The sequence below is a fragment of the Pristiophorus japonicus genome, chromosome 3 (genome assembly GCF_044704955.1).
Source record: "Pristiophorus japonicus isolate sPriJap1 chromosome 3, sPriJap1.hap1, whole genome shotgun sequence".
Lineage (NCBI taxonomy): Eukaryota > Metazoa > Chordata > Chondrichthyes > Pristiophoridae > Pristiophorus > Pristiophorus japonicus.
Window position 1 is genome coordinate 193,675,863 of NC_091979.1, and position 21,233 is coordinate 193,697,095.

Sequence of the window (21,233 nt, forward strand, 5' to 3'; positions counted from 1 at the left end):
AAGGTCATGTGCAAGTTCAACGTTATCTCTTTGCTTTTGTGTTCTATGCCTCTAGATGCAAAACAAAGAATCCCATTGCCCTTATAAGAACACAAGAAATAGGAGCAGGAGTGGGAAATATAGCCCCTCGAGCCTGCTCCGCCATTTAATAAGATCATGTCTGATCCGATCATGGACTCAGGTCCACTTCCCTGCCCGCTCTCCATAACCTCTTATTCCCTTATCGGTTAAGAAACTGTCTATCTCTATCTTAAATTTATTCAATGTCCCAGCTTCCAGCGAATTCCACAGATTTACAACCCTCTGAGAAAAAAGTCCTCCTCATCTCAGTTTTAAATGGGTGGCCCCTTATTCTAAGATTATGCCCCCTAATTCTAGTCTCCCCTATCAGTGGAAACATCCTCTCTGCATCCACCATGTCAAGCCCCCTCATAGTCTTATATGTTTCGATAAGATCATAGAAACATAGAAAATAGGTGCAGGAGTAGGCCATTCGGCCCTTCTAGCCTGCACCGCCATTCAATGAGTTCATGGCTGAACATGCAACTTCAGTACCCCATTCCTGCTTTCTCGCCATACCCCTTGATCCCCCTAGTAGTAAGGACTTCATCTAACTCCTTTTTGAATATATTTAGTGAATTGGCCTCAACAACTTTCTATGGTAGAGAATTCCACAGATTCACCACTCTCTGGGTGAAGAAGTTTCTCCTCATCTCGGTCCCAAATGGCTTACCCCTTATCCTGAGACTGTGATCCCTGGTTCTGGACTTCCCCAACATTGGGAACATTCTTCCTGCATCTAACCTGTCTAAACCCGTCAGAATTTTAAACGTTTCTATGAGGTCCCCTCTCATTCTTCTGAACGCCAGTGAATACAAGCCCAGTTGATCCAGTCTTTCTTGATAGGTCAGTCCCGCCATTCCGGGAATCAGTCTGGTGAACTTTCGCTGCACTCCCTCAATAGCAAGAATGTCCTTCCTCAAGTTAGGAAACCAAAACTGTACACAATACTCCAGGTGTGGCCTCACCAAGGCCCTGTACAACTGTAGCAACACCTCCCTGCCCCTGTACGCAAATCCCCTCGCTATGAAGGCCAACATGTCATTTGCTTTCTTAACCGCCTGCTGTACCTGCATGCCAACCTTCAGTGACTGATGTACCATGACACCCAGGTCTCGTTGCACCTCCCCTTTTCCTAATCTGTCACCATTCAGATAATAGTCTGTCTCTCTGTTTTTACCACCAAAGTGGATAATCTCACATTTATCCACATTATACTTTATCTGCCATGCACTTGCCCACTCACCTAACCTATCCAAGTCACTCTGCAGCCTCATAGCATCCTCCTCGCAGCTCACACTGCCACACAACTTAGTGTCATCCGCAAATTTGGAGATTCTACTTTTAATCCCCTCGTCTAAATCATTAATGTACAATGTAAACAGCTGGGGCCCCAGCACAGAACCTTGCGGTATCCCACTAGTCACTGCCTGCCATTCTGAAAAGTCCCCATTTACTCCTACTCTTTGCTTCCTGTCTGACAACCAGTTCTCAATCCATGTCAGCACACTACCCCCAATCCCATGTGCTTTAACTTTGCACATTAATCTCTTGTGCGGGACCTTGTCGAAAGCCTTCTGAAAGTCCAAATATACCACATCAACTGGTTCTCCCTTGTCCACTCTACTGGAAACATCCTCAAAAAATTCCAGAAGATTTGTCAAGCATGATTTCCCTTTCACAAATCCATACTGACTTGGACCTATCATGTCACCTCTTTCCAAATGCGCTGCTATGACATCCTTAATAATTGATTCCATCATTTTACCCACTACTGAGGTCAGGCTGACCGGTCTATAATTCCCTGTTTTCTCTCTCCCTCCTTTTTTAAAAAGTGGGGTTACATTGGCTACCCTCCACTCGATAGGAACTGATCCAGAGTCAATGGAATGATGGAAAATGACTGTCAATGCATCCGCTATTTCCAAGGCCACCTCCTTTAGTACTCTGGGATGCAGTCCATCAGGCCCTGGGGATTTATCGGCCTTCAATCCCATCAATTTCCCCAACACAATTTCCCGACTAATAAGGATTTCCCTGAGTTCCTCCTCCTTACTCGACCCTCTGACCCCTTTTATATCCGGAAGGTTGTTTGTGTCCTCCTTAGTGAATACCGAACCAAAGTACTTGTTCAATTGGTCTGCCATTTCTTTGTTCCCCGTTATGACTCCTCACCTCTCCATCTTCTGAATTCCAATGAGTAGAGGCCCAACCTACTCAACCTTTCCTGATAAGTCAATCCCCTCATCTCCGGAATCAACCTAGTGAACCTTCTCTGAACTGCTTCCAAAGCAATTATATTTTCTTAAATATGGAAACCAAAACTGTACGCAGTATTCCAGGTGTGACCTCACCAATACCCTGTAGCAAGGCGACCCTGCTTTTCTATTCCATCCACTTTGCAATAAAGGCCAAGATTTCATTGGTCTTCCTGATGACTTGCTGTACCTGCATACTAACCTTTTGTACTTCATGCACAAGTACCCCTAGGTCCCGCTGTATAGCACTATGCAATTTTTCTCCATTTAATTAATAACTTGCTCTTCGATTTTTTTTTAATTCCAAAGTGCATAATCTCACACTTTCCAACATTATACTCCATCTGCCAAATTTTTGCCCACTCACTTAGCCTGTCTATGTCCTTTTGCAGATCTTTTGTGTCCTCCTCACACATTGCTTTTCCTCCTATCTTTGTATCGTCAGCAACGTTACATTCGGTCCATTCATCCAAGTCGTTAATATAGATTGTAAATAGTTGGGGTCCCAGAACTGATCCCTGCGGCACCCCACTAGTTACTGATTGCCAACCAGAGAATGAACCATTTATCCAGACTCTCTGTTTTCTGTTAGTTAGTCAATCCTCTATCCATGCTAATATATTACCCCCAACCCCGTGAACTTTTATTTTGTGCAGTAACCTTTTATGTGGCACCTTGTCAAGTGCCTTCTGGAAGTCCAAATACATCACATCCATTGGTTCCCTTTTAGTCACACTGTCCGTTACATCCTCAAAGAATTCCATCAAATTTGTCAAACATGACTTCCCCTTCATAAATCCATGCTGACTCTGCCTGACTGAATGAATTATGCCTTTCCAATTGTCCTGCTACTGCTTCTTTAATAATGGACTCCAACTTTTTCCCAACCACAGGTGTTAGGTTAATTGGTTGATAGTTTCCTGCTTTTTGTCTGCCTCTTTTTTTTAAATAGGGGTGTTACACTTGCAGTTTTTCAATCTGCTGGGACCTCTCCAGAATCCAGGGAATTTTGGTAAATTACAACCAATGCATCCACTATCCCTGCTGATTACTCTATCAAATGGCAACCCCACGTTAAAAGAATCCATGCACAGGCATCTTCCACCCTTCAATATGTAGTTCGGGACCTAGAATACGAGGGACTGCCTAATACTATACTTCCCTGTTAGTGAGCTAATTCCAATTTCCAGATGAGCAAATCTCTTATAATAATAACAGCAACAACTTGTACTTATATGGCGTTTCACAGGAGTATTATGAGACAAAAAATTTGACACTGAGCCACATAAGGAGAAATTAAGGCAGGTGACCAAAAGCTTGGTCAAAGAGGTAGGTTTTATGGAGCGTCTTGAAGGAGGAAAGAGAGGTATAGAGGTGGAGAGGTTTCGACAGATAATTCCAGAGCTTAGAGCTTAGGCAACAGAAGACACAGCCACCAATGGTTGAGCGATTATAAGATCAGAGGGCAGAATTAGAAGAGTGCAGATATCTCGAGGGGTTGTGGGACTGGAGGAGATAAAGATAGGGAGGGGCGAGGCCATGGAGGGATTTGAAAACAAGGATGAGAATTTTGAAATCGAGGTGTTGCTTAACCGGGAGTCAGTGTAGGTCAGCACGCATAAGGGTGATGGGTGAGCGGGACTTGGTGCGAGTTAGGACACAAGCAGCCGAGTTTTGGATCACGTCTAGTTTACGTAGGGTAGAATGTGGGAGGCCAGCCAGGCATGTGTTGGAATAGTCAAGTGTAGAGGTAACAAAAAGGCATGTCTGAGTATTTCAGCAACAGATGAGCTGATATATAGTCAGATATATAATAGTCGGATATATAATCAAACTCATTGTTTCCACTCCAGATTTCGGCACTGACTTTTTTGACCCAGCTGTACAGAATGCCAAAGATCTGACCCCTGACTCTCGCGCAGCTTGCCATGTCCACTGATTGTCTGTCCAAGTTGCTGGTATCCTAGATGAGGGCTCCCGACAGTCGCCCCTCCCCCCACCCCATCCCGCTCCACTGGTTTCAAATGAAGGAAGCCATTCCAACATGATGGGTGTACATGGAATGTCTCATACTGATGTGGTATGGGAGAAATACCATTTCTTCAGCAGTTTGCATCTGATCTGCATTCCCAGAAGCTTGCGCGTTCTGCAGATTTAACCCTTTAAGAAACATAGAAAATAGGTGCAGGAGTAGGCCATTCGGTCCTTCGAGCCTGCACCGCCATTCAATGAGTTCATGGCTGAACATGCAACTTCAGTACCCCATTCCTGCTTTCTCGCCATACCCCTTGATCCCCCGAGTAGTAGGGACTTCATCTAACTCCTTTTTGAATATATTTAGTGAATTGGCCTCAACAACTTTCTGTGGTAGAGAATTCCACAGGTTCACCACTCTCTGGGTGAAGAAGTTTCTCCTCATCTCGGTCCTAAATGGCTTACCCCTTATCCTTAGACTGTGACCCCTGGTTCTGGACTTCCCCAACATTGGGAGCATTCTTCCTGCTGATTTAACTCAACAGAATCCTCTTAATTTAAACTAAACTGTAATCCTTCAAAGATTTATGACTGACACCTAGTAACAAAAGTATATAACATCATAGAAACTGATATTACAACATGTTTATTTTTTTCCAGGAATTACCATGAGCATAGTGGAATTTTTCCACTTTGAAACTAAAGACGCAAATTGCCTTACCCTGCATGCCTTTTAGTTTTTTCACAGCCAGCGGAACAGGGTTTGAAGCATTTCTGACCTCCTCAGGAGGGCTAGTTGTAGCAGTTTGCACAAAGAAGGAATACATGACCGTGATGCTGCCTGACCACTGCTTCTGTGACTCCCTCTGGGTAAGAGCATGGACTGAAAGAACTACCGTTGGCATATATTTTGTTGCAATGTACCCTGATTAACTCTAACCTGACTCAACTGCTGTAAGTTCTACTTCAATTTCAACAGTTTTAAAATTCACATTCAGTTTCAATTGATACACTAGCCTGAGTGGTATATCTTTTGATTTTGTCCTTGTTAAAGATAGAAAGAACTTGCATTTATACAGCTCCTTTCACGACCTCAGGATGTCTCAAAAGGCTTCACAACTACTCAAGTATTAGGAAACGTGGCAGCCAATTTGCGAACTGCAAAGTCCCACAAATTGCGATGTGATAATGACCACATAATCTGTTTTAGTGATGTTGATTGAGGGATAAATATTGGCCAGGACACCAGGAAAAATTCCCCTGATCTTCTTTGCCATGGTATCTTTTACATCCACTTAAGAGGAAAGAGGAGACCTCAGTTTAAACATCTCATCCAAAAGACTGAACTGTCAGCCTGGATGACCATGACTTTCTGACTCCAAGTAGAGAGCGCTACCACTGAGTTACATTCATATTTTCATTCCCAATCCATATCAGGAGCTATTCTAGAGCAGTTGGACTGGATGTTACTATGGCATCCTATCCTCCAGTGTCACCGGCTTAATGAGTGGTTGAAGGCTGGATTGATCCTATTGTAGCTGCAGTATAACTAGAACCAGGAGTGTGATCAAAAATCAATATGAAACTCATTGCAGAACCTTTCTACCTACTTATTAACATGAACTCATCTTCTGGGTCCATAGGCTAATAATAAGTAGTTTTACATGCATGCGGTGGAGTTGCACTAACTTGGCAGTCCACCTCCCCATTGGAACATTAAGATGGTGCATGAAGTGGAACGGCACAGATTTGAATCCTCCATTCTGCTGAGTTCCTATCAGACTCATGCGAAGGTGAGGTTATGGTGTCTCACATGCAGTGGTAGAAACATTGGTTGAGGATGTTGTTGTCGGGTTGCAATAATTTATGTCTCCAAGGGTGGCCAAAGATGGCTTTGGGGGAGGTGTAGAAACGGGATGCCCATTCAGCCTCTGAGAGGCAAAGGCATACAATCTAAAATGTACTGGAGTAAAAACATTTTATGTGTGCCCTTCATTGATGGGTAAATGCCCTTTTTTAAAAAAAAAGGTAATTGTACACATGCTCAAATGTCAACAGAACCACTTGAGTGCTGCAAATGTCGCAATACTTGAATTCTTAAAACTGAACTGTGATTGTTTCTGTTAACAGCATAGTATAGCCGTGGTACATTTCCCAGCAAAGCGTCCCTTTGGTCAGAGTCTGGTGTATATCTATGTCAATGGTCAGCAGAAGCTCTCTGCACCCCTAAAATTCCCCACTATGAATGAGGTAAGGTTCTTTTTATAACTGAATAGTCTGTTTCCCTTTTGTTCTAGAGGTAATGGAAATGTGTTGCAATAAGCTTATACTTTAAGTGGTGTGAACAGAGGGTTTTCAGTTTGTAGGGCACAGAGAATGGGGAGAATTCTCAGGCACTGTAGAGGGTGTACCACTACGGAGTACAACAAACATGATCTTTACGGCGCAACAACTACAAGAGAAATGCAGGGAACAGCACCAACCCTTGTACATGGCCTCCTTTGACCTTACACAAGCCTTTGACACTGTTAAACGCGAGGGACTATGGAGCGTCGTCCTCCGTTTCGGCTGCCCCCAAAAGTTTGTCGCCATTCTCCGCCTGCTCCACGACAACATGCAAGCTGTGATCCGGACCAACGGATCCACCACAGACCCAATCCATGTCCGGACCGGGGTTGCAGGGCTGCGTCATTGCGCCAACCCTCTTCTCGATCTTCCTCGCTGCAGTGCTCCACCTCACACTCAACAAGCTCCCCGCTGGAGTGGAACTAAACTATAGAACCAGTGGGAACACCTGTTCAACCTTCGTCGCCTCCAGGCTAGATCCAGGACCGTTCCATCCTCTGTTGTCAAACTACAGTATGCGGACAACGCTTGCGTCTGTGCCCATTCAGAGGCTGAACTTCAAGCTATCATCAACATCTTCACCGAAGCATATGAAAGCATGAGCCTTACACCAAACATCTGTAAGACAAAGGTCCTCCACCAACCTGACCCCACCACACAGCACTGCCTCCCAGTCATCAAGATCCATGGCACGGCCCTGGACAATGTAGACCACTTTCCATATCTCGGGAGCCTATTATCAGCAAGGGCAGACATCGACGACAAGAATTCAACACCGCCTCCAGTGCGCCAGCGCAGCCTTCGGTCGCCTGAGGAAGAGAGTGTTCGAAGATCAGCCCCTCAAATCTGGCACCAAGCTTATGGTCTACAGGGCTGTAGTGATACCCGCTCTCCTGTGTGGCTCAGAGATGTGGACCACATAAGTAGACACCTCAATTCGCTGGAGAAATACCACCAACGATGTCTCCCCAAGATCCTACAAATCCCCTGCGAGGACAGGCGCACCAACATCAGCGTCCTCGTCCAGGCTAACATCCCCAGCATTGAAGCACTGACCACATTCGATCAGCTCCGCTGGGCAGGCCACATAGTCCGCATGCCAGACACAAGACTCCCAAAGCAAGTGCTCTACTCAGAGCTCCTTCACAGCCAAAGGTGGGCAGCAGAAACGCTACAAGGACACCCTCAAAGCCTCCCTGATAAAAGTGCAACATCCCCACTGACACCTGGGAGTCCCTTGCCCAAGACCGCCCTAAGTTTAGGAAATGCATCCGAGAGGGCACTGAGTACCTCAAGTCTCAACGCCGAGAGCCTGCAGAAAACAAGGGTAGACAGCGGAAAGAGCGTGCGACAAACCAATCCCATCCACCCCTTCCCTCAACGACTATCTGTCCCACCTGTGACAGGGTCTGTGGCTCTCGTATTGGATTGTTCAGCCACCAAAGAACTCACTTCAGGAGTGGAAGCAAGTCTTCCTCGATTCCGAGGGACTGCCTATGATGATGATGATCTGAAATTAAAGTTGCTTGTACCTTACACATGTTGTATCGTGATAAGTTTGTTAAAAGCCTCCAGAAGGCAGCTGCTGTGCATGCGATAGCAAGGAGGAACAGTAAGCTACTGAATCGTGAAACTCCCACTATATGTTTGCTGCTGCTAGTTGTCTCTGTCTAGTTGATGTGCTAATTTCAAGCCTTTGTGTTTCACATGATTTATATCTTAAGTTGTGCCAGCACTGAAACCTTGTTTCCTTCCCACCTTAGCCTTTTACCTCGTGTTGTATTGGATCGGCTGGTCAGAGGACCACGACCCCACCTCCCTCACAAATCCCGGATCCTCCATTCTCATTGTCTATCTCCTCTGGACGGGCATCTCTGAGCGCAATTCTTTCCTCGCCAAACTGGAGCGGACTCCTGGGCAAACCAGAGTCGGTGACGAAACTCATTTCGGCAGGAACTCAGGATAGTGAGTGGGGTTCCCCGACCTCACTGGAGGGTCAGCTGGGTTCCGTTCTAGTCTTCCATGATGCACTGCAACCTTTTCAAGTGAAGGCTTTGTATTTTGCAGGTGAGCAGCAGCTTTCCAGCTAAGGATTGCACGTAGCCACCCTCATTAACTTATTGCATTACCACCAGCACTGCATACACCTTAGTTGTCTTTTAAAATTACTATTTTTGAGATGATATATCTCATCATAGAATCTTACAGCACAGAAGAAGGCCTATGCCGGCTCTTTGAAGGAGCTATCCAATTAGTCCCTGCCTTTTCCCCATAGCTGTGCAAATGTTTCCATCTCAAGTATATATGCAGTTCCCTTTTGAATGTTACTGTTGAATCTGCTTCAAACACCCTTTCAGGCAGTGTCTAGATCATAACAACTTGCTGTGTAAAACAACTTTCTCCTCATCTCCCTCCTGGTTCTTTTGCCAATTATCTTAAATCTGTGTCCTCCAGTTACTGACCCTCGTGCCAGTGGAAACAGTTTCTCCTTATTTACTCTCAAAACCTCTCATAATTTTGAACATCTCTATTAAATATTCCCTTAACCTATTAAATTCTCCCTTAATCTTCTGTGCTCTAAGGAGAACAACCCCAGCTTCTCTAGTCTCCACATAACTGAAGTCCCTCATCCCTGGTACCATTCTATTAAATCTCCTCCGCACCCTCTCCAAGGCTTTGACATCCTTCCTAAAGTGCAGTGCCCAGAATTGGTCGCAATACTCCAACTGAAGCCAAACCAGTGATTTATAAAGGCTTAGCGTAACTTCTTTGCTTTTGTACTCTATGCCTCTATTTATAAAGCGCAGGATCCTGTGTCCTTTTTTAAAACAGCATTAATCTGTTGACATATTCGATCAAGCAGAATTTACTGGGCTTTGCACATGAAAGAATGCTGTTTTTTAGGAGCAGCCGTTTAGCATGTTCAAACTGCTCCAGGTGTAAAGTGTTGTCTTCAACTGTTTTGGCTGTAAAACAGCTGGATCAGGATCAGCTGAGGTCTGAAGGTAGGTTCCTTGCCCACCTTCTCAGCAAGGCAGATTCTAGGAGCGGAATGCAGTGTAAAAAAAATGTAAAATGGGCAAGTCTAAAGGATGTAGTTAGTGCATGTGATGCACTTCTTTGCTTCCAATGGATCATTAGTGGATGAAGGAACAAAGCTTTGTTGTTATAACTCTGAAATCACACTGCGACTTTTTCTTGTTGGTTTGCAGTGATTTGTGATGCTATAGTTGTAGTGAAAAATGTTGCCTATGTTGCTGCACCACATCACAGTATATGGTTTGTAGCAATTGGAGCATTTTGGTTAATAACTGCACTAATGTTTCTTCAGCATCTACGTGAGGACTGATGTCAGCATGGCAGCGGACATTTGCCAAGCATAAAAACTTATGATTGAATCTCTGCTTGATAATGTTACATTGTAGTTAATTTTCTGACCAGATTTCCCCCCCCAAATGTTGAATATGAACTTCTTAATAGATTACATATGTGAAAATGTGGTGGTCTTTTGCCATTGACAGGCCCAAACTGCATTTCTCCGTTGAAAATTCAGGAGTCGGAGCTTACAGACCTCACAAATAAACTGCTTCTGCATTATACACCAAAAGTAAGTTGTGTATGAAGTTTATGATCCTACTCTTGGATTTTTATTTGCCCACTACCATTCTCTCCTGAAGCCGTTGATCCTGCTGGTGTATGATTCCATAGGCACTGGGCGCATTCTGATATCTCACCCAAGTGGCCAGACTTCTTGCATGAGTGGCAGGCTGTTTGACTGCTGAGAGCATCACAAAATCTTTTCAGTTGCTGTCGGCACATGTATATTGTCATGCTTGTAACCTTCACATAACTGTAACCTTTATGTAACAACACTGTACACTGTATACACCTGAGAAATGCACACCTTGACCACAGGGGGTGAACTTGTGGGAGACATTCCTCACCTGGTTATCCAGATATATAAAGGGAGGTCCCACGCAGGGTCATCACTTCCTGGTCCTGTGGATAAAGGTACAGGTCACAGAGTGACCTTGTCTCCAGTATGTGCCTCATGTTGATTTGCTGTAGTGTGTAAGGACACAACATATATGTTCCAACAGAAATCACTAGAGAGTGATGAGGAATGGGAATATTGTTTGACTTTCCTATCCCTAGGTGTAGAGACCAATGTTACTGCCACTGCCCTCCCAGCTGAGATGAGATAATTCACAGACCAGACTTCAAACTAGAGACCTCTTTTAAAAATTAATTCTTGAGCTAAGGGTGCCGCTGGCAAGGCCGGCATTTATTGTCCATTCCTCGTTTCTCTTGAGAGAAGATGGTGGTGGGCCGCCACCTTGAACCGCAGTAGTCCGTGTGGTGAAGATGCTTCCACAGCGCTGTTGGGTTGGGAGTTCCAGGATTTTGACCCATCGACGAAGAAGGACTGGTGATATATGTCCAAATCGGGATAGTGTGTAATTTGGAGATGATGGCGTTCCCATGCGCCTGTTACAGTTGTCCTTCTAGGTGATGGATATCGCAGGGTAGGGAGGTCTATATGATTCAGCTACTTGCTGGATAAACTCGTTCCATTTCAGGAATTAACCTTGTATTATCAATCCTCTGTTTTGGTTGTCCAAGATGGTATTAAACAAACATATCTGCATGTGTTTAAAAACTAAACATTTTGTTCTTGAAGATAGTTAAAGTTGTGAGATTATTTTGATGCATATGCAGCTTTCAAAATCCATATGCAATAATCATTGGCCTTTCTGCATTTTTACAGGCCTGCAAAAGTCCCATCTGCCTTGATTTGTCTCCGAACCTCTTTCACGGGAGATTGACTGGGCATAAAGTTGTCAACTGGGACATTAAGGTATCTCAATCAGTGTTGGATTGCTCCTCATAATTATTATTGGAGAAAGGGGACTGTTATCCTCAAGATAAGGATTTTACATTAGAGCAGCACACACAAATCATTCATTATATTAATTTTTTTCACTGCATCAGAAATATTGCAAAATGAGAATGTATAGGAAATTCATTGGTGCCTATGTTAGAACTTTTCAAATTACATTGACATTTTTTCCCAGTTGAACATTCCTCCCCCAGGCTGCTGTTGCCTTACCTTCTCCTTCAGCTACATGTTGAAGATATCAACCTACCTGTTAACAATGCTGGTGTATAATTGGTGAATGGATTGATTTTCAAACTTTTCTTTGTGTGGGTCACGCCTGAAATTCCTGACTATGCCAGCTACCCAAAGGAAAACAATACGACAAATCCCTACACTTAAACTGTCTAATGCTTAGTATGGGCTGGCACCTGTATCAGGTAAATGGAGCTAACTGTTTGCCAGTACCATAGGTCTACTGTACATGGTCCATGTCTCTGAGCCATGCAGGAGGGCGGATATTACTACAGCCCTGTAGACCATGACCTTGGTAGCAGATTTGAGGGCCTGGTCTTCGAACACACTTTTCCTCCATGTACAGTAGACACCTCAAATCGCTGGAGAAATACCACCAACAATGTCTCCGCAAGATCGTACAAATCCCCTGGGAGGACAGACGCACCAACATGAGCATCTTCGACCAGGCCAACATCCCCAGCATTGAAGCACTGACCACACTTGATCAGCTCCGCTGGGCAAGCCACATTGTCTGCATGCCAGACACAAGACTTCCAAAACAAGCGTTCTACTCGGAACTCCTTCACGGCAAACAAGCCAAAGGTGGGCAGAGGAAACGTTACAAGGACACCCTCAAAGCCTCCCTGATAAAGTGCAACATCCCCACTGACACCTGGGAGTCCCTGGCCAAAGACCGCCCTAAGTGGAGGAAATGCATCCGGGAGGGAGCTGAGCCCCTTGAATCTCATCGCCGAGAGCATGCAGAAATCGAGTGCAGGCAGCGGAAAGAGCGTGCGGAAAACCTTTCCCACCCTCCTTTTCCTTCGACGACTATCTGCCCCACCTGTGACATAGAAACATAGAAAATATGTGCAGGAGTAGGCCATTCGGCCCTTCGAGCCTGCACCGCCATTCAACAAGATCATGGCTAATCACCCACCCCAGCACCTCCCCCACGCCCCCTCCACACCCCCCCGACCCCCCCCACCCCAGCCGCAAGGACCACATCCAACTCCCTCCCGAACACATCCAATGAACTGGTATCAACAACTCTCCGCGGCAGGGAACCCCACAGGCCAACAATTCCCCGAGTGAAGAAGTCTCTCCCAATCCCAGCCCCAAACAGCCCACCCCCCCATCCCAAGAGCGTGGCCCCCCCCGGCTCCGGACCCACCCAACACCGGGAACACTCCCCCCGTACCCAACCCATCCCGTCCCGTCAGAATCCTTCCCAAATGCCGAACATCCCCGGCCCCAGCCACCCCGGAGCCACGCCCCCCACGACGCCAACCACACCACATCCACCAGCCACCATCTGTGCAGTCAACCCGTCCACCCCACTCTGAACACGCCTCGCACCGAGGCACAGAGCCCCCACGCCCGACTCTCCAACACACTTCGCCCCCCGAGACCTCCGCTGCAATGTGGTCCCTCCCTGTCCCCTGCCCTGAATTTCTCCGCCCTGCCCATCTCCACCACTCTCCCCTCCATCCCCCGCCCCCGTCTCCCCTCAACTTCCCTCTGCCTCCCACAGGCTCCCACCTTGGGGGCGGTAACCTTCTGGGGCCGGGAATTTTAGCCCCCAGCGTGGAAGTCCTGCTCCCGCCGCAGAATTGGCCTTACCACCCCTCAATGGAAGCGGAGTGCAATTTCCCACACTCCACTTCCTTTGGGGACAGTTACTGGGGCACGACCGGATGCTCCTGTGACAGTTGGAACTGGTGCTCTCCACTCTCCCATCCTGTGACAGTGGGAACTGGTGCTCTCCACTCTCCCGTCCTGTGACAGTTGGAACTGGTGCTCTCCACTCTCCCATCCTGTGACAGTTGGAACTGGTGCTCTCCACTCTCCCATCCTGTGACAGTTGGAACTGGTGCTCTCCACTCTCCCATCCTGTGACAGTTGGAACTGGTGCTCTCCACTCTCCCATCCTGTGACAGTTGGAACTGGTGCTCTCCACTCTCCCATCCTGTGACAGTTGGAACTGGTGCTCTCCACTCTCTCTCCTGTGACAGTTGGAACTGGTGCTCTCCACTCTCTCTCCTGTGACAGTTGGAACTGGTGCTCTCCACTCTCCCATCCTGTGACAGTTGGAACTGGTGCTCTCCACTCTCTCTCCTGTGACAGTTGGAACTGGTGCTCTCCACTCTCTCTCCTGTGACAGTTGGAACTGGTGCTCTCCACTCTCTGTCCTGTGACAGTGGGAACTGGTGCTCTCCACTCTCTGTCCTGTGACAGTGGGAACTGGTGCTCTCCACTCTCTCTCCTGTGACAGTTGGAACTGGTGCTCTCCACTCTCTCTCCTGTGACAGTTTGAACTGGTGCTCTCCACTCTCTGTCCTGTGACAGTTGGAACTGGTGCTCTCCACTCTCCCGTCCTGTGACAGTTGGAACTGGTGCTCTCCACTCTCCCGTCCTGTGACAGTTGGAACTGGTGCTCTCCACTCTTTCTCCTGCGACAGTTGGAATTGGTGCTCTCCACTCTCCTGTCCTGTGACAGTTGGAACTGGTGCTCTCCACTCTCCCGTCCTGTGACAGTTGACGGAGACTGTGGTTCTCATATTGAACTGTTCAGCCACCTAGGAACTCATTTTAAGAGTGGAAGCAAGTCTTCCTCGATTCCGAGGGACTGCCTATGATGATGATCAGTACCATAGGTGTTAATTACAAGATGCTGCCTAGAACATGTTAAGTGCGCCAACTGTTTTGGGCAGTTCACTAAGTACTTACCCTCTACTTAATCAGCTCTGCTAATTTTAGCCAAAGTTGGTCTTCACACAATTTCAATCAGCTGTTTGCACCTCCTTAAAGTGCTATTACCTTAATGATATTCTTGATGCAACTGCAAACAATTAGGAGAAGCAGTTGCTAAGTGGAGATTGCCTGTTATGTAAAAAACATTGGTTACTTAGCTAATGATCCAATAGACAATCAGTTTGAAAACCTATGAGCTAAAGGCCCCAATTTTGCCCAGCCATTTTATTGGCACTGAAGCTCTGTTGAAAGATTCCCCAATGTCGGGGTGTCGGCGTCTACTACCAGCGCCAGAATGTTTGGCGCCATACATTCTGGCACTGGTGTACCTGTAAAAGAAAGTTGCACACCATTTCTGGGCAACTTTCCCCACGAACAAATTTTTTCAAACTGGCATAGACCCTAGAAGAACTGTAGGTAATACCCTTATCTGCAGTTCGGGAAATCCGCGCTGGCCTGATCCTATCCCCGCCCGAAGGGACTCCCTGTCTTTTATAAATAAACTTTTAGGGAATTTAAAAAGCAAACATGAACAATATGCAAGTATAAAAAAAAATGTAAACTTACCAATAATGCTGCTCCTGCGATGATAACTGTAAGCAGGCAGTAAAATAAAAAAATCTTCTCCTTTTTCCAGTGATGTTCTCACTGCCCAAAATCTTCCAAAACGTCCAGGGAAGCCTTGAACATCACCAGGTTGGGAAAATCAGCAGACAGATTGGACTCTTCTTCTAAAACCATCAATAAAGCCTTCTCTCGATTCTCCACACCGTCGACTGCAGCTGCTGCAAGCCCCCGGCTGAAGGTCCTCCACCCACATGGCCCGCTGCTATCCCAGGCCAGAGGTCTGCACACAAAAGACAGTGCAAAACACTCCGGGCTCATAGGAAAGCAGCAGTGATTTCTAATAAAGACTGGACATTACATTATATAAATTAAATAATCCCACCGCAAATCTTTTATGTTTTAATGGAGTGTTGGAGTGCTTACGTGGACAATAATATACAATAATATATTTGTAGGGATGTTAAATTAGCATGTTCCTGTACTAAGTTGTTCATAGATCTAGACTGGGTCAGGGTCACTGATAGACATACCATGGTCCTGTGTTGCATGTATCAGTGACCCAGAACAAGTCAGGATCCATGAACACCTTAGTACTGGAACCTGCCCCTGTATCATTTAAACTTATAGGTTACAAGAAATGAGGCCATTTTACATTCTCAGTCTGTTCCTTTATCTTATAATATTTATTAGTGCAGCATTAAAAAATGAAGTGCAGGAGTCAGGTTAAAAGTCAAGGAAAACATTTGTACAGCACAGTTGTAATTAGCTTAACATGACTTATCTTTAAACCTTATCTTTAAAAACTTTAATGAATACTGTGGCGAACATTCAAAAGAACAATCAACCAAACCAACCAAAAACAAACAAGCCATCTATCCTCCTCCTTAGCGCTGTGCACCAATCCTGCCCCAGTAGATGTCGCTACCCCTGCGCATGCCCGTAGTTGCAGACATCTGCTTCCTTGCCTCCCTTAACCCCAGATGTAAACTATTTCTTTTCCGATGTGACGTTTTTTGCTGCTGGGTTACAACAGGGTCAGAGCCAAAATGTGTCATTGTGGAAGGCCCGGGTTCCTCTTCGTAATCATCCTCAGCCTCAGGATCAACCCTTGATTTTGGTGCAGAGTAGAAAGCATTCCTCACATCAGTGACAGCCTGGGTGAGCCCCCCTATTGTCACTACTACCTTGTTCAACCATCCCAAAAGTGTTTCCACCTGTAATGACAGTTCCCCCAACTCTGCCCTCACCCCACCAAAGGTTTCCAGGAACAGTCACGATTGTTGGATATTCTCCCCGCTCATCCCCACAAGATGTCCTATGTTCTCCAAATCCTGTGTTTCTGCATCAGGTCTATAGTCTGCTCTCCTTTGACATCTCGCAGGTGTGGCTTGCTGCAACACACTTATACTCGCAGCCTCAGACGCCTCACCTAGAAATGTCCCGTGGATTGATTCAGCATCTCCAAATCTAGGGTACCCATCTCGTCGTCAATGCCTTCTTGCTGCCCATCATTCTCCTGATTTGGAATATCCTGAACATTCTCTCCTTCACATGGCTCCGATTGGGGAGGAATGTAGAATGTTTCGGTGTAAGGGGTGTCACAGTTGTGTGGGGCGGACTGGTTGGGCTGGGTGCTCTTTACCTTTCCGTCCTTGTTCATGGGTTTATATGTAACCTTTAGGGCTGCTGACCGAGGGCCGTGTGGCTCTTTGTCGGCCAGTGCGGACACGATGGGCCGAAATGGCCTCCTTCTGCGCTGTAAATCTCTATGTTTCTTCTATGTTTCTAACTTCAGGTGTACCTTCTCTCTTCTCCTGATGCTCAACCTCTGCGAAACAAAAGATAGATGCTTGGTTAGCAACATTGAGGAAGGGGAAGCATAAGCAGCACACGCAGAACATAAATTTAGCCAAACCAGTCTGTGCCATTTGCAGGGCTTACCCGCTATTGGGAAAACTGGGACCAGCTTCTGTATTAATGGTTGGTCTTCTCCTATGACAGTTAATCATAGACGTTATCCTCTGCTCCACGGCTGTTAGTTGCAGCCTACTTGGCGGACCTCCTCCAATTTGTGACCATTCTCAGTTGATCTGTGACACCATCTTCTGCAAAGGAGAAAATTGAACTTTTTAAGAGAGGGTCCTTCTACGCACGCACGCGCATACACACGCACACATACCTCTCCTGACTCTCTGGATTTTTATTTTCAGCGCCGAGGGGCCAAAGCAAAAAAACGGAGTCGATCGGGCCCTGCAATTGAGAGATTTTTGCTCCCTCTCATTTCTTCTCCCCCCCCCCCCCCCCACCCCCCACCCCCATTCCCCTGACCCCTCTCCCAAATCCAAGATAGAGCACCTTATTGTCATGTAGTGCATTGAATGGAAAGAGTTAGTGAAACTTACTATTGCGGAAACTGGACCTTGAAATTCGATTTGAATTTGGGCTGAATGGAGCGGGGTGTGGGGAGCTTGTGTTGTACTGCTGGAGCAGGCAAAACATTTGGAATTTGGATTGGAATTGAACTTGTCGCCATACAGTTTAAATGTTTCTCCATTGGTAGATTACAGCATTCTACTTGACACTTGTTTTTGCAGGATATGATCAATTGCACTGGTGGTCTCAATGTCCTTTTCCCACTGCTGGAACAAATGAGCAATCTTGGTAGCCAGGGGTCTGTGAAAAACGGACACGATCATGGGGCAACTGACTTTGTGACGCCTGAAGCACCCTCTCCTTCTGAAGGTGACTGGGTGGTGGTCCCTTCAACTAGAGCTTCTGGTAAGACTTTATAGTAGTTGCAGAGGGATCATGAGTTAACAACATTAATTTTGGAATCAATCTTCTAGTCTGGGTAGGTGTATGTATTGCAGTTATCTGTTGCCACTTTACTGACCCGTTTTTGTCTATACTACTTGTGTTTATTACCATGTAACCCTCCCACTCTTCCTCCACCCCCATGCATGCCCTTTCTCTTTCCTATTTTACAAGTTAATGCAGAGTAACTGAAATGAATATTGCTCTGTTCCAATTTCTTAACTAAGTTCTTCTACTCGGAGCAGAGCCTCTCCAACCCCCTTTTTCCCCTCTCCTTTGAGATACCTTGCTATTTGCTCTTACCTTGTGACTTTTAGTACAGGTCTTAAGGAGGGCACTGATTGTACAAGGCGCTACCTTGTGAATCAGAGAGAGATTTATCAGTCTCCTGTTAACTCATCTAGGCACAAAATTAACTTATCTGTAGTATATCTATGTGCGGAAGATTCTCGATCCGAAAAGCACGAAGTATTACATTGAGCAAAATCCTTTTAATTAATAAAAGTCAATCTTGACCAAACAATGATAAGGAATTGTGCAATTGGGTAGTTAAAATGGTGAAACAGTCAGTGAAAAGTGCTTAAATTAGTACTGCAAATGTTGTACAGCACTATTGTAGTGCAGGGTATTGACATTTTAACCGATTTCAAATAATTCTCACTCGTATGCTTGTTGTTTAAAACCACCTTCTATTAAAACCAACAACACCTGTACATTTCCAGTCTAGCGAATGATGTTGCTGTTATCCAGGTGAGGGGATTATTGAGCCAGTTTAGTTTGCAATGTTCAATTTCCAAGCTTCTCTTCAGGCAGATTTCATTCAAACAGGGTTCACCTTCTCTCTGTCTCTGTCTCTCTCTCTCCAATGCCCCAAAAATGAGAAAAAAGTTCAAGTATCAACAGTAAAATGCGACTCTGAATGCATGAGATGTTGCAATGTGTAGCTGTAATCCTGAAAAGACTTACATTTTTAAAGCCACTTTATTTTTTAACCTCTGTCACCAGCGCCTCCACACATTGTATAAGGGGCACGGCACCAAAATAACAACCCCAAGCTTGTCTTGTTTACAGCATCTTGGCAGATTTCATTTGATGTGAAGATACCAAGGAGCTTTTTCAATACTAATCAGTGCAGAATAACCCCCCAAAATTTTACTTCAAGCTTGAAATATTGGCCCGGAATTTGCAGTCTGCAGCGAAGCAAAGGCATTCGCTGCTCGCCCCAAAGTACGCTCCGCACAAGTATCCCACGATCCATGTGTCGAGAACTTTGGGTTTTCTGACATTCAAATCAAATCAACGAAGTATAATGAGGATCCCCTTGTGCGAACAGCCGTGATGTCAACAGACTGTCTAAGCAGCCAATCGAAACGCAGAATTTTCACAAACAGCGAACAAGGAAGTAAGCTCTTAAAATTATAACTTTTTCAAAATGTTAGAGGAAGGTACTGATGGCAATTTAGCTCCCCCATACTGATAGTATTTCTTCCCAGCAAGGCTTTCTGTTTAAATAAGAATACTGTAGTTGAATTCACACCATCTGCCTGAGTCTGTGAAAAAGTGGTGTTTTAATTGGAAGTTGTTGCAATAAGTTTAAAATTTCATTTCTCTTCCTAGTCAATGCTCTAAATGTGTTTTTTCTTTCCTCTCTTGAGCTAAGCGGGTGTGATTGACTCCATGCATTTTTTCTTGCCCCTGTGCCTACCATCTACATAATGCTGGAGTATGCCTATACTGTCTTAACCTGTCTTTCACCACTGCATCCACTCTTTGCTATTCAAGACTTGTAGTAGTAGTGGTGTCTTATTTGCAAATGTTCCTCTTGCTCTTGGCTTTCTGCTTTTTCCCTGCCCTCCAACATCTAATTGCAAACACATTAAAGCCCAACTCTCGGCTTGTTTTGAGAGCTTCTCCTTTCACATCCAAGCCATGTATTTTAATTGACTGTCACAGCTCTATGTGCGCAGTTAGTCCTTCTCTGCACTGCTACCTATGTGATGCGATTCTGTGATCTTTACAACCCCCTCTCCCCACCCGTGTACACAAACACACTCCTATCAAGAAATCCGTTTCTTCCAAATATATGTTTTTGTGACTATTGCTGTGTAATGCAACATTACATTCATAATTGCAACAGTAACTATTCTTCAAAAAGTACTTAATTGGTTGTAAAGCGCTTTGGGACATCCTAAGGTTTTTTTTAAGTTTTTCTCACTTTTTCTGTGTTTTGGAGAAAGGCCAGTGTGACATTGATAAAGAACAGGATCACAACACTCGTCATCATTGGTGATGTCCTTCATGGGGGTTACTGCCAGAATCTAAGCGAGTAAACTACTAAAGTTATGCAATGTAATAGCTCTCGGATTTTACTCCCCTCCCCCTCTAAATAAAGATCAAATGATGGTTAAAACTCAAGAAAGAATAATTTGCATTTATAAAGCACATAATCACATCTTCGAACAGTCCTAATTACTTTGTAGTCAGTCAGTGCTGATATGTAAATGAACGTTGCAGTCATCCATACACAGCAATGTCGCACCAGTAGTAAAAACAAGAATGAGCAGTTAATTTGTCTTTTGGTGGTGTCTTTGGAGGAAGAATGTGGGCCAGGACATTGGCGAGCTCTACTATTCTTCAAAAAGTGTTTTTTTAATAATTCAGCTGCACTGACAGATTAGCATCTCTGTTTAGCATCTCATCAAAAGATGGCATCGAGAATGTGGCTTACAATTATAGAATCTTACAGTGCAAAAAAATAGGCCAATCAGCCTCTCAAGTTAGTGTCACTGTGTTTTTCCACTTTGTCAAATCCCATGCACCAGCTTGCTTACTATGCCCTTCAATATTCCTCTTTTTCACGCAACTATTTAACTCCTTTTAAAAGAGTTTCTGAACTCTGCTTCAACAATAGTTTGCGATAGAGAATTTCCCATTCTACCACCATCTATGTACAGAATTAAAAAAAAAATGTTTTTGTGATTATCTTAAATTTGTCCATTGTTATCATGTTGTCGACCAATGGAAACAATCTCTATTTACTGTAGCAGCACCCTTTATCTTGAAAGATCTCCATCCAGCTTCTCAGATCTAATGATAAGTGTCCTAACTTCTTTCTTCATAACTGTAACCCCCTGCTCCTTGTAACATCTTAGTGAATCTGTGCTGCACCTTTCCATTGCTTTTATATTCCTATAATAAGTACTCAAAACTGCACAATACTCCCAACTGTAGCCTAACTAAGGTCATGTGCAAGTTCAACATTATAGCTTTCCTTTTGTATTCTATGCCTCTAGATGCAAAACAAAGAATCCCATTGCCCTTATAAGAACATAAGAAATAGGAGCAGG

The 21,233-nt window shown here is 45.0% G+C and overlaps 1 protein-coding gene across 6 annotated transcripts in view; it reads left to right on the plus strand.

Moving 5' to 3' along the window:
• nbeal1 (neurobeachin-like 1) overlaps positions 1-21,233 on the plus strand; it is a 503,417-nt gene that overhangs the window by 255,153 nt on the left and 227,031 nt on the right. For all 6 annotated transcript variants that reach the window (XR_011592710.1, XM_070876167.1, XM_070876168.1 and 3 more), the window contains 6 exons: positions 5,030-5,162; positions 6,423-6,542; positions 8,402-8,705; positions 10,160-10,245; positions 11,407-11,496; positions 17,667-17,850. Coding sequence is in view for 5 of the 6 variants with exons in the window: in XM_070876167.1 (XP_070732268.1) it covers positions 5,030-5,162; positions 6,423-6,542; positions 8,402-8,705; positions 10,160-10,245; positions 11,407-11,496; positions 17,667-17,850 (917 nt within the window). In the remaining variant the exon portion in view is untranslated. The remainder of the gene's footprint in view (positions 1-5,029; positions 5,163-6,422; positions 6,543-8,401; positions 8,706-10,159; positions 10,246-11,406; positions 11,497-17,666; positions 17,851-21,233) is intronic.